This window comes from Montipora foliosa, chromosome 11, assembly GCF_036669935.1.
Source record: "Montipora foliosa isolate CH-2021 chromosome 11, ASM3666993v2, whole genome shotgun sequence".
NCBI lineage: Eukaryota > Metazoa > Cnidaria > Anthozoa > Scleractinia > Acroporidae > Montipora > Montipora foliosa.
In genome coordinates, this window is record NC_090879.1 from 45,998,371 (window position 1) to 46,012,446 (window position 14,076).

Sequence of the window (14,076 nt, forward strand, 5' to 3'; positions counted from 1 at the left end):
AAGGTCATGATTTCATTTCATTGTGTTTGAAGCTTGAATTAATGAGCGTCATTGTTGGGAATATAAAACAAGGAGAGTTAAAAACAGTTTCATCAAAGCTAGTAACGTCTCCCTAGAAGCAAGTGAGATTCTTCACGCGATAAAGTTCCACCTGAATTCTTTAGCGTCGTGTCGAAGTTATGGCTTCAAGAAAAGGAGTGAAAAGATCCGCACCAGAAAATGAATGTAAGTACCACAAAAACACAGACTTGTTCCTTTTTCTTTTTATCCCTATTTAACGTTTACGCCCTGGGAAGGTGACCATAAGATCGACGACAAAAATTTGGTTTTATCTAAAGAGTTGACAGAGGTCGAATTGCCACCGTGAAAAGTTTTAAATGGCTGGGGCTTTGAGCGGAGGATCTAAACACGTGACGGGCTACTATACGCATTACGAGTAATAAAATGCAATCGCTTTAAGTCGTATTAAAAATTGACCTCTATAGGTGTGATAGTAAACCAAATAATCTGTAGATTTTTAATCTTGTGTCACGGTCCCGAAGGAAAACAATTTCACCGTGAGGAAATTTCGGTCGCGCTCATTCCCACTCGAATTTAGAGCGCGCAGCAGGATTTCTCATGCTTCAGTATACACACAAATAGGGAATTGCTACTGCTCGATTTTTCCAGTCCAACTTTAATTCTCGAGTATCTCCTCAAAATGAAACTGTTACAAATCACCGATCACTGGATCATATCGCCCGAGTTTTATTTCAAACGAAAGTGTATTGACGACAAGACATAGTATTGTTAAGCTCACCAAAAGCTCTTCCGTCGAGATCGTGTGAAGTAGCGCTTTACGATTACTTGTTCTATCCCGCAAAGTGTCCCACGCGCAACTTGTAACCCGTCAAGTCGCCAGAAGGTCATCTCGCCCAAAGTGATGTCGTCCGAAGTTGTCATGTCGCAGAAACTTTATCGAGGGCTTGATGTGTATCTACGCTTCTATTTTGAGCAATAATTATTATTAGAAAGTTGTTCTCTTTATTCAATAATTGTCTCACGCTTTACGGTGCTTTGTTTTCGTATCGTTTTTGTTTTGATAACATTTTTAAATGTACTGAAATTTGAGTTCGAAATAGCTTACGGCGAAATTAACTTAGGGCGACTTGACCGCCCAACTTACTACTTCACTTTCTTATTAACTTCGTTGCTGCCTTACATCTCATTGAGACGCACAGCGAGTTTAATGCACAACGCTATTTCATAGTTTTATTGCAGTCATTTATTGCAGTCATTCTGCCGACTATCTCGCGCGTTCGCGAAACGACTTTACGCCTGTAGGCGAAACGACCGGTTACCCAATAAGTGAGGTACCTTCCAGATTAAGTGAGATTACTGGGTCGCAAACAACGGTTTTCATTTATAAAAATGCTGTACTCGTACAATGATGGATAGTTGTTGTTTCCGAGTAAAGTCTTGATTAAGCGAATAGTCTTGGCGTTCATTTCTGAAGCGAAAAGAACTCCTTGTTTTATGTATTTAAACCCATTATTAAATTTCACAGGTGAGAAAATGCGTCAAAGGCGTCGCAGAACAGCTTTCACGGACAAGCAGCTCGATCTATTGGAGAAAACTTTTGAAAACGAGAAATTCCCCGGAATCCAGATCAGAGAGGATCTCTCACGTGAGATGAACATCAGAGAGGACCGAATTCAGGTAATGTCACCATGTCTAAATTTGTTCTTTCACATTAATTGGAATTAATCATTAACCCGTCTTTGACATTATTGGCCATTTCCACGAACTGAACACTCACAGTTTTCAAAGCGCGTGCACAACGAATTAGTTTACCATTTTCCATTTCTGACGAAATATCTGATTTTCGAACTTAGACTCGCGACTTGCTTTTAAGAAGCCTAAAACGGTTTGCTACGAAAATGTTACGACGAATCATTTTCGGGAAATAACCTCCGACCACGAATACATTTAAAAAGAAGCGAGGCTCATGTGATGAAAGGCATGACACGACATTGGCGCGTGTGCGTTTGTGATCGATGAGTATCTATCACAGAAATAACTGAAATGAGCGTCAGAATTGGTTCGTTTTTCCGCTCGATTGCCGATAATTATTGCAATAAAACCGCGTCTCCTTTTCTCATTACCACGAATATTTCATCTTATCGGAGAGCTTCAAAGTCAGACAATTTTACCGTTTCCTATTTAGCTTTCGTGAAGATTGCAAAAGAAAGATTCTGGGCTATAAAATGTTGTCATCAAAAAGGCCACGTGTTTATTTTTGCGTTCTCCTGTCCTATCTGCTGTCAGGTTTGGTTCCAAAACCGTCGTGCAAGATGGCGAAAGCGCGAAATTAAGAACAAACCAGCCCCAGGCCTCCTGGTTTCAGAGAATACTCCATCAAACGCCACCTCACCAACCATTTTCCAGCCGTTGCCTGCTGTTTTCCCGCCACAGCACCAAGTACCCTTCAGACCCTGGGAGTCATCTTGTGCGCCATTTTCCAATCAGTTGTTACCACCAAGAGCTCTCTCGGAGTGGTTCCGCCATCTTTCGTCTTCAGCCGCACCTGCTGCCCTGACCACCCACACCGTGGACGCTATGATGAGCCCGCGCGTTACAGCGTCAGCGAGCCGCAGCTCTTCTCCTACGGTCTCCCTTGCAACTCTTTATCAGGCTTCCTGCCTTCACAATTCAGACGGAGGAAGGATTCAACACTCTGCAGATGATTATTTGGCTGCTGTTACTTTGGCAAGCGCATTCCAAAGGGAAAATTAGTGAAAAGGGAAATAGACAAATTGAATAATGTTTTGAGAATTTTCAGAACAAGAGGTTATAGTAACTTGATTAGGGTTCTTTTTATAGTACTTGTTTTTGAAGTCTTGAAGTCTTAAGCTTTCAACCACCTTAGTTATTCCTCCCATATATATATAGAGGGTATTTTTAATCAAATTGTTTCAATTGCTTTAAAACATGACGAATAAAGGGTTTGTTGCTATCTTGTATGACGACTTAGTTGTTTTGGGTCCATTGCCGTGAAGAGGGATATGTCATATAACCAACATAATCAATCGCCACCGTGCTTGAAATGGACTGGGAACGAGGTGAAGCTCTTCCCTTGAGAGGTTAAGGTTTTCAGGTTAGGTTAGTCGTTACAGCGTCAGCGAGCCGCAGCCCTTCTCCTACGGTCTGCCTACCGGTCTGCCTTCACAATTCAGACGGGGGAAGGATTCAACACTCTGCAGATGATTATTTGGCTGCTGTTACTTTAAGACGGCCTCTCTCATTTGCTCAAAAACGATTTTATTTTATGACTATAAATTCAAATTGGGAAAGTTGTTTGAAAACTTCAGTTTTATTTCCCTTATTTAAGTGAAAACAGGGTCACTTATCGGAACAGACAACCCTTAGTCGTAAATTCTGTGAAACAGTTCACTTACCATTGGGTAACGTTTTTGATCTTCAATTCACTTATAACTGCCAGTAGTTAACCCCGGCATGTGCAATCGATAAAAACCGATATCGGAAAACCGTTCGATAAATCGATATCAATCGATAATTTTTAATTAATCGATATCGATTTTATCGATCAATCGATAGAAATCGATACTCACAGTCTTCCGCGTATTTAACGATATCGATTTTATCGATTAATCGATTTTAACGGAGTATCAAAAACCATACAAAATAAAACTGCTTCTATGTGGACAGCGTTTTAATTTAATATAAAACAATGAACAGAAACATTAAGCAACCAAGGATTTATTTCATTCAGTCAACACATTAACTTCATTCTTTGTTTTTTCTTTTGTTTCTTTGGTTCTGGAACCATGTTTTAACCTAACCTTTACTTCGTTTTACTTATTTATAGAATGATTTTAGCTCTGATTTGTAGTATGATTTTTGCGGCGGCGAGGGTTTTGCTGACAAAACATTTACTGGAGACAATGTCTAGCATTACAACTACGCAGCTTCGTACTTCGTAGTACATGTATTTGTAGGATGTCATTACGACATTTAGCTTGAACAGTTTCTGAGTAAATACAAAAAGCGGTTATGTTATGTTGCGTTTCCCCGTTGAATCATGCCAGGGAATCGTGTTAATATTATTTGATTATCAGTATTCATTCAATTATCGATTTGTTAAATAAATCTTTAAATTCGTCCTACTTGATTCATTGAATCGTAAGAGTGTTTTTATGGAAGATTTGATACATTTTAGAAATTCGATAAAATCGATAACATTAATTTAAAAATCGATAATTATCGATTACTCACAACGTGTCCTTTTATCGATTTTAATCGATTTCCGATACAATTTACTAATTTTTATCGATTGTTATCGAATGTTATCGATTATCGGTTTTATCGATTGCACATGCCGGGAGTTAACATACCGTTTACATACTCAAGTAATGTACCGAGTTTTCCAGGAGAACTCCTTGGGAGCTCCACGTAAATTTCCGACCGAAAGAGCAAGGACAATTTTCTATTACTTTAAACTTAGGTCCCCATCTCTCTTTCTCTTCCTCATTTTCAGAAAACTAAATGTCGTGTTGAGGTAACGTTTTCAATCGTTGCACAATCTTGATTTCTTCTCAAGGGCAGAAACCTCCTTGACTGCAGAAAATAGTCAGTCTTTTTGTGACAAATTTTCGATCGTATCGCTTGTTCCCTCCCCTCCATATAAAACTTTAGCCATCTTTTTAAACGTCGTACAAACTATCCATTTGTTGAAGGTCAGCTTAAGTCTCCCGCGTGTCATAGAATAAACTATGTTCAGTGACCAGGGAGCTTGGTCCTTTTCATTCTTGCATGAAGATATTGCATGTCTCCTTGTCACAGTCTCAAAATCATCGCTTGTTATCCTCATTTTGAAAAGCCCTTTTTAGTCTTCTATCATGTGACCTCATCACGGAGGCAAAAAACTAGGTTGCTCCACAGCAACTTGATATACAGTGTATAACGACTGATTTAAACAAAGAAAAAATAACATGACAGTACTAGTTCTCTCATTGTATCTTTCCTCATCCATAGTTGACATAAGAAGCTCTGTGACATAATTCTATCATGTGATGTCCTTTTGTCGAGGCGGTCGATCCAAGTTGCCCTTTACCATCTGCACAAGCCATGAAATTCCAGTGCTTATTCCATCCCTGGGAAAGATCAATGGAAAACACTTGCTGATTGAATTGTCAAAATCAACTGTGTTTCCAAGCGACAAATAAGATGTTGTGTTACATGTTCTATAAATGAGACCCGTACCCTGTTGCTAATTCTTTACAATAGCGATGTTTACCGTTACGTCACATATTCGGGAGTTTAAGAAACGGCGACGGGCTACGACCACGACAACGCCACAAAACAATAATAGGGAGCTTACGAAACGACGACGCCGACGGCAACAACGACGCTACAAAACAATAGGTTTACTGAGCAAAAACAATGGTTCGCACGCTCTGCACGTGCGTTTTACACATTCGTATATTTCTTTGCCGTCATCTCCTAAATGACGACGTGAAATGACCAAATTCAAGGTTCTGTGGAGGACGTTAGCACATGACGATGAATTTTCAGTTCTCTCTCTACGCTTCCAACTCACTCAAAGCAGTTTAATTCCTCGACATTTACTACACAATTTTAACGCGAAACGACATGAAATAGTTTCCTAGTGATATGAATAACGCGAACTCGTATTTTAAAATGAAGTCCTCGTTGCCGTCGCCGTCCTCGTCTCGTAAGCTCCCTAATATCATTGGTTAAAAGAGCATAAATAATCGTGCTGCACGTGCAGTACGGAATTTAGCGCATATTTTTGAGGTACTCTGCATAACGACGACGTGAAATCACCAAATTTGAGGCTTGACGACATCGTAAGCATGCAACAGAGAATCCTTCATTCTCTGTTTTCACTCTGAAACCGCTCGTACCAATTTATTTTTACTTTAGGATATTTTGCCCATATTGTAGGACGCGAACGAGAATGAATTACCGCGAAAGACTCATGATACAGCCAAGTTATATTTTGAGGTAACATTTTCGTCGACCGACGCCATCGTAGATCTTAAAGTCCCTACTGTCATCAAGGTACCAAACCACAGGTTTTTTTTGGCTGTAGAAAGAGAAACGATTCCTTTGTTTTGGGTGGAAATATGAAAATGAAAAAAGTTGAGGTCAACGTTTGTAAGCAGTGAGTATCACTATTGACCTGGAAATTTACAAAATTTAAATCACATCTAACAATCTTTTCTTCCGTTTTCTGTTTCTTTATAACTTACCCATTCAGAGCAGAGGTTGGTTGAATATAATACTCTCTCTGGCCAATGCCTGATGAATTGTCATCAAACACACTTTTAATAGCTTCCACATCGATAGAGGTCTTAAAAAGAAGTTAGAAAACAGAAAGAAAGTGCCAGGATATTATGACAACATTGTACAGTGGAATGGAAACAATGATAAAAGAATGGCAAATTAGTTGCAATTATATTCGTATGTAATTTATTTCCTGGGGTTATTGTTGTTACCAAGGTTTGCATATTGAGCAAGTCAACATGTGAACAAAAAGTCATTCTTCAACATCTTACATGATCTTATAGGGGTCCTTGTGATACCAACACAAACACAGCGCACAGCTGGTCCTACAGTTTGTAATACAACTTTTAGCTTTAAGAATATCCTGTTGTTCACAAGTTACCCAATGATGTGTATCAAGGGACTCACAAAGTCAAAAGCAATGGCACAAACTCATATCTTCGCAACACTACAAACATCTTTTAATGTTACCCTTGCGTATTTGTGAACCTCAACCTCACTTATTTTGAGGGGGGAGGGGGGAGGGGGGTGTGAAATGGAAATCATGGTTCTTTGTGTCAGGTCTTCACAGCAAGGGCTAACCCAGAAGGTATTTTGATAACAAAAGTCCTTCAGTGGCTGTGACCATATACCATTATGTTTGAAATTTGAACTGTCATGAATATGTATAATAATAATAATAATAATAATAATAATAATAATAATAATAATAATAATAATAATAATAATAATAATAATAATAATAATAATAATAATAATAATAATATTGTATTGCATGTTTGTGACAGTTCAGATATGAAAACTCCATGCCCTACTCTTTCCAAACAGTGTGTGCATTTTTCACTTCCCACAGGATTACGAACAGGGTGGGGTTGTGAGACATGCCCTACAGTTTATTATCGTTTTCTGAGAAGACTAGAGAGATAAACCATGTAAAGGTGCCATTACAAAGGCAACATTTTCGATGGCGCTTCTTTTCTGTATTATTCCCATAGACATGTATCCTAGATATAAAATCCACGAGTAATCATAGGAGGTATGCGTGACAAGCATCAGATAAAGAGTTGAGGGTTACTGTTCACAGTCAGAGCTTGTAATGTTTTGAAAGTTCTCAATATTGCACTTGCAATTTGAGAGCTTTCAAAACATCACGGGTGACCATAAATCACAAAATGCACAAGCAAGTTCAAAAGATTTTTTCGCTTATTATATACTCAATCAAATCACTCCATCACTTTGTTTCCATAGCAACTTCCGTATTGCACTCTATAACCTATAGTATCTATGCATTCATCATTGACCAATCAGAAATGCAATATTTTGTTGAGTATATAATAAAAGCCATGCAAATGGACAAGATTGAAGCAATCATAAGTGGTTGGTTTTCGAACTCTGTTTAATCATTTTTATGATTAAAACTAACGATAAAAGGTCCCGACGTTTTGACCTTCCGGAGGTCATTTTCAAGTGCGAGTTAAAATGTACAAGTAAATTAGCATAAATGTGTTTGTCATAATTAAAAATAGTTTAAAAATACCATGATCACCAAAAAGGCAGTAAAGGCAGTAAACTTCGCTTGTGGTAACTAAAAAAACCAACTTTAGGCCTAGTGTTAGCCAAATTGAGGGTTTTGGGTTACTTTTTTCAAAATTTCGGGGTCATATTGTTAGATTCTATTTGTATTCTCCTTGTCAACAATAATTGTCACCCATCATCCCAATAATTATCAATCTCATTATCACTATCCCTGTCACTATCATTCTCAATATTATTCAATAAAAATGCTGTGGTCGTAATTACAGTTTTTGTGTCCCTCAGTGTTTGGCTTGGACTTTGACTGGTAAATGATCCAGGACCTTCTGTCTATGATAGCTTTTTAACAAGGTGGCAAGTCTTGGTGGATGGAACCAGTAATTTATTTTAACAGGGGCAATTCTGCAACATGAGATCAATAAATCTCACAGAAAAAAAAAGAGGAAAAAACCAACCTGTAGATCTTGTTTGTTAGAAAGAATAAGCAAGGGAATTCCTTCCATGTGAGAATCATGCATTACACTTTCTATAAATAGAAAAAACCAATGCTAGATATGATTAAATAAAAATTTGTGATTCCGGTAATATTCAAATTCACAACTGTTGGCTTTTCTTAAAACTGATTCAAAATGGGAAGCCTTGCTTTCATGTGTTTCAGAATAACTCATGCCATCATAATTTTAATTAATTTAATTGTTGTTGCATTTTCCAGCATTGTTTACTTATTCATATTTGGAAAATGTTACTAATAAAAAAAAAACAGTTGCGATAATAATTAGCAATTAACGAATGAGGCTAAGTAGGATATGAAGAATTCTGCAGGTCGAGGAGGGTGTTATCCACCAAGGCCGAAGGCTGAGGTGGATAACATCCTCCGAGATCTGCAGAATTCTTCATATTCTATGAAAGCCGAATTCAATAATAGCTTTATTATTCATTCAAAATATTTTCTTCGCTCAAACTTCTAAACCTACTTGCAGCCATTTTTCTGCTCAACAAAAATAACACAATCTCATCCCCAGCTTTTTTTGGTCAACGGTTCAATAATTTGCAGCAGGCTGCACTTTTGACGTCATTTTGACATCACCGGTTCAATAATCAGCAGTGGGCTGCACTTTTGACGTCTTTGATTCAATATGACAAAGTTTCTTTCCAAATTTGGTGAACAGCAGCTGGTTATGGTGAATTATGCGTGTGGTTTTAACCAATCAGAAACGGGGAAATATTTTGAATGAATAATAATAACTATTATTATTGTAACTGTGATGGCACACATACACAACTCCTACCAAACAACTACAACTCAATTACAAACAACAAAAGGTGTTGTCATGTTGCAAAAGTGCATTAACTTCCAAGTTAAAGCAGCTTAAGTAAGCATAAGTGACCAATTTTAATTCAATAAAATTGATTGTAAAGGTTTCATAAAGAGCCACCATGCCAGTGGAGCCAAAAAATATTGTTTTTATAAATCGGATATAAATGCCAACCCTGATGAACTCAGGAATTTATTTCATTGCTATACCAGTTACAGCGACATTTTTGCTTACCAAATGCCTTGTGAGATTCCTCTAATCTTTTCTCATCAGAAGAGTCAATGACATATATGATACCATGACATTCTTCATAATACTGAAAAATTGAACAAGTATCTTATTGTGGCCTCTTGTGACAATCCACAAGCTACATGTATGTTGGTGAGCTAAATGTGTCATTTATCTAATTTCAGTTTCCTGAAGAAAAAGATATACACCTGTAACATACTATAGATTTAAAGAGTGTCAAATATAATAACTAGAAATAGGTTCAAAACAACAAATTTCAAAAATGTCATTTAGATCTTCTGTCTGGAAAAAAATTGGAAATGATTTTAAGGACTTTAGACTATCCCAAATTTGGTCTGTTCATTGTGTTTTTTCAGAAATTATGATGCCCAAAGACAGACAAAACAGTCACTGAGAATAGATCTCTTAACATTTATTCATTTACTTTTTTTACATTCCTCAACTCAAGTTTTAGTAGGAAGGTCTATTCATACAAAATGGTTATCAAAAGGGTGTTAAAAATAATACAAACTAGGGATTACATGATATTAGTATAAATACACGGGTGATTATACAAAATCGCATGCTCTCATTGGCTCGCTATCTCAGATTATCAGCCGATAATCATCTAGACGGACAAAATGGCTGCCAGTAGTCGTTTGGCCACTGTAAGAGAAGATGATTTCGCGCTGAAATTTTTTTTCTTCTCTTTTTTGAAATAATCACCTGTGTATTTATACTAAAACAATTATTTGCCTCAGGCTCAGTGATTATCAGTGAATATTCACCTCGACGAATATTCACCGATAATCACTTCGCCTTTGGCGAATAATTGTTAATTAACACGCACATATATAAAATTCAACATTGACTACCTCATGACATGAAATTTTCACAACATTTTAATTTTGCGAATTTCGCGATTGTAAAATCACGAAATTCGCGATTTTACAGTCAGACTTGATCCGTGCGAAGTTATTCACTGATGCTTAACTAAAATATTACATAACATCAAGCAATATGGAATGCGCACATTAGATATTCAAAATCTTCAACTCTCTCTTAACAACTTTGACATTAGCATAAATGACCTCAATCTTGAGAATGATGTTTGATACATCGAACCTCAATTAACCGTGATTTTAATTTTTCTTGTAAACAAGGTAATTAAAATCTATTATTTAAAAAAAAACATCAAAGCTCTATATAAAGAATGAACATTTTAACACATCTTACATTACCTTATCCCACAATGATTGAAGTTCTTGCTGTCCTCCTAGATCCCAAAATATTAACTTTACATGGCTCATGGTAATTTTTCCAACTGCACAAAAAGTTTTGACAATCACCATTAGTACTCACAGGAAAAAATAACAGATTCCCATTTTTGGATATTTTAGGGTATTTAAAGAATACCAATAAAAATCCATAATTTGGCGAAGTGAGACAACTCCCAACCAGGGAATTCCCAACCAAGTTCCCTGATTGGGACTTGTCTCACTCTTCCAAATTCGAGATTTTTGTTGGTATTCTTTAAATACCCTAAAATAGCCAAAAATAGGAATCTGTTATTTTTTCCTGTGACTGTAGTCAGCATCAGCATCTTCTTCACCTAAAGAGTTAACCCTTTCCCTGCTGAGAGTGTCACTTAAGATTTCAACTTCAATTTACTGTCTCACAGAAGATGATTTTACTTGTCAATGGGGTCAAGGGTCCCTTTTATCCTATTCCCTCCTAAAACTGACGTTTTAGATTTTATTCTAACACAAGATGAGTTTACTCATCAATGGGAGCCAGTCCAGGGTTGAAAAAGGTTAAAGGGCATGTAATTCCCCCAAAACAAGCTTTTTGCATTGTAATCAAAAAGGGTTTTAATGAAAACCATGCCTTTTATTCTGGCCAATTTGAGATAATTAAAGAGAAAAACAGTATCTTCTGTAAATATTTCATTTTGGGTTGAAACATTGGTGAGTTTCGTGGAATCAGTAGTGATTACAAACATTGTGCAATGTTAATTAATCCTGATGTAAATTACTAATGTCAAGTTATGTAGATAGTAAAAGTTCTGACAAAATTCTGTGATGAAACTAGCAGGAACCATTGCATTTTCTAAGACAGCGGTGTCACTGAAATACCAGAAAGTTCAACATGTGTTGTCCCTCACAGAGTTTGATGAAACAAGCAGCCTGAAATCAGTGAAAAGCTGGTAATTCTTAATGCTTTTCTTAGTACTTGTCATCTTTTTTGGCGCAAGAAACAGAAACCAGACTTTCCAGGATGGAAAGCTTGTGTTATAATGTTCACTTGCTTTGAAACACATAATTCAGGAGCAAGTGCACTCATGCCTCCTAATGCCAATGACGTGCCCTGCCATTTGAAAACACATGCACACAGCGGTCATGCCAAAATGCAGACTACAGACTTAAGCTAACCAGATTGATATTGAGGTTAACCGAATTTTCATTTTACAGACAGTCTGCACAGTCTGCAGTCTGCATTTTTCAGTGTCCCTGCAAGCAGCACTCCACTTTGCTAGAGTTATTGCTGGGAGCTACCGAGCAAGCAGGAGCACTAATCTTGACAGTCTCCCTTTGTGCTCTATTCCAGGAAAAATCTGTCAGTCTGTTCTGTTGATTCTGACAACATTCTGTGATATGCCAAAGATTGCCTTCCAGAGAGACAAAAATGGTGTCCACAGTGGAGGAACAAAAAAAAGAAATTTTAGTCTAAATCAAAGAAAAAATACATAGAGAGCTTCTTTAGAGTCTAGCAAAGGCATCTGGGTGGTTTTTATGGTAAAACATGACAACTGGATGATAACGATATTCATGTGAAAAATGATAAAGGTGAGCTTCTGAATCTCTTGCGTTTACCTCATTAGTACTCCACGAAACTTGTCTATAACTTTGGTTGTTAACTTGTTTTCCACTCTCAAAATTACTTACTTCTTGCTTAGGATAACCTTTTAAAATGATGTTCTGGTTTCTGAAATGACACTTTTTGATTCAGAGGCATATTGCGACAAAATACTTATCACTTCTGGCAATGTGTACATTACGTGATCGCCTTATTGTTGTGATTACTTCATGTAAGTGAAGTGAAACCGGTACAATTCCTGGATTTAGTTGCATGTGGCTGTACAGACAAAAGTACTCTAAACAAGGTATGTGCAAATGTAAGTATATAATCAATTCACTTCTTTCAATAGTACTCCATTCTAAATGGTATTTTTAAGAGTTAGTCCATTTTAGGGTGGTTCATCAGGGTAGTCAATGGACCAGGGATAAGTTAGTGTTTTGTACACGACTCGTCAATGGGGTCCTGACTTCAGGGATGAAAGGTTTAAACAAGATATCTTTGCATGACCAAGTTCTCTCACAACAAAATGAACTATGGGTTTGGAATACTGCACATATAAACTAAATGACAGCCTACATGGAAAATTTATCTTTTGGGGTGTTTACATGCCCTTTAAAGTGGCCTACTCTTATTTTTTTGTTACTGATTAATAAGACTAAATTCAGTATACCTAGCTCACATGAAGCATTTGAATCATTCCTACAACCCAAATTATACCAAAGGAATTTTGAAAGAATGGGCTAAAAATTATCTGTTCACTCCAAACCGTGCACTTGACATTGACATATTATGCAACTGAAATTGACCTTTGAGTTGAGGCAGGTACAAAATATGGACCAGATCAACTCAGATCACTCACCTCAGATCGACACCAAAAAAATGATAAGGCTTTGACAAATTACCCTACAGTAGCCCTAATCTTCAAGCTAACCTTGTTGAAATCAGTGGAAACAACAAATACTTTTGGCTTAAAAGCGGCGAGCTTACAAGTGAGGGATCTACGTTGATCCGGTCTGGCTTTTGTACCTGCCTCTTTGAGTTGTTGTTATTGAGTCACTTTTGTCTCTGTTGTTGTTGTTCTTGAATAACATTTAAGTATAGTGGTGCAATGCTCTGGAACAATCTTTCCTATGAGGCAAAGACCACACAATCGCTTTCGGATTTCAAACACAAACTTGCCTCCTCGCCTTCCATGCCTTCTACTGGATTGCACTGATTCCATGTAATATACATTTTATTTTAAATACATATGTACTTTATTGTAAAGTGTTTACCTATGCCCCACCTGGAAACCAGCTTTTGTTGTCTGTGGCTAGCTTAGTGAAATAAAGTTGTATTATTATTATTATTATTATTATTATTATTATTATTATTATTATTATTATTATTATTATTATTTTTATTATTATTATTTATTATCCCCTTAACTTTGTTTATGTTGAATCGCCTAAAACACTTTCCCTACATTCCAAACCAAACCTATTCTAAACTTAAGAGATGGACTTCTTTTTTCAATTTCATACTGTCTTATATCCTTAGGTGCAAATGCAAAAAAAGAAAAAAAACCTGCAGTCCAAAAGTGGTTCTTGCTGGTGACAAACCAACAGCAAAATCTATCTTTGGCACAATTTTTTTTAAGGCTTTCCTTAAATAGCGTGACATTGGCTACATGTATTTCAATGCCTGATGCTTTGGGGGTGATGATTGAGGGGGATATTCAGGGAGAATGTTCAGGTTTTTTACGAAGTGCACATTCCTATTAATTTTCCTATACTTATCATATTTAATTCACCAGGCGTGCATTTCTCAAAAGTCCCAAAAACCATTTGGG

At 36.9% G+C, this 14,076-nt stretch overlaps 1 protein-coding gene across 1 annotated transcript in view; it reads right to left on the minus strand.

Annotated features, from left to right (window-relative positions):
• Positions 1-3,819: 3,819 nt before the first annotated feature.
• The window catches only part of LOC137976046 (ADP-ribosylation factor-related protein 1-like), an 11,267-nt gene continuing 1,010 nt past the window's right edge, over positions 3,820-14,076 (minus strand). Inside the window, exons 3-7 of the mRNA XM_068823311.1 lie at positions 10,628-10,710; positions 9,393-9,474; positions 8,298-8,368; positions 6,276-6,376; positions 3,820-5,153 (exon numbers count right to left, since the gene is read on the minus strand). Of these exons, the coding sequence (XP_068679412.1) occupies positions 5,066-5,153; positions 6,276-6,376; positions 8,298-8,368; positions 9,393-9,474; positions 10,628-10,710 (425 nt within the window). The 3' untranslated portion in view covers positions 3,820-5,065. The remainder of the gene's footprint in view (positions 5,154-6,275; positions 6,377-8,297; positions 8,369-9,392; positions 9,475-10,627; positions 10,711-14,076) is intronic.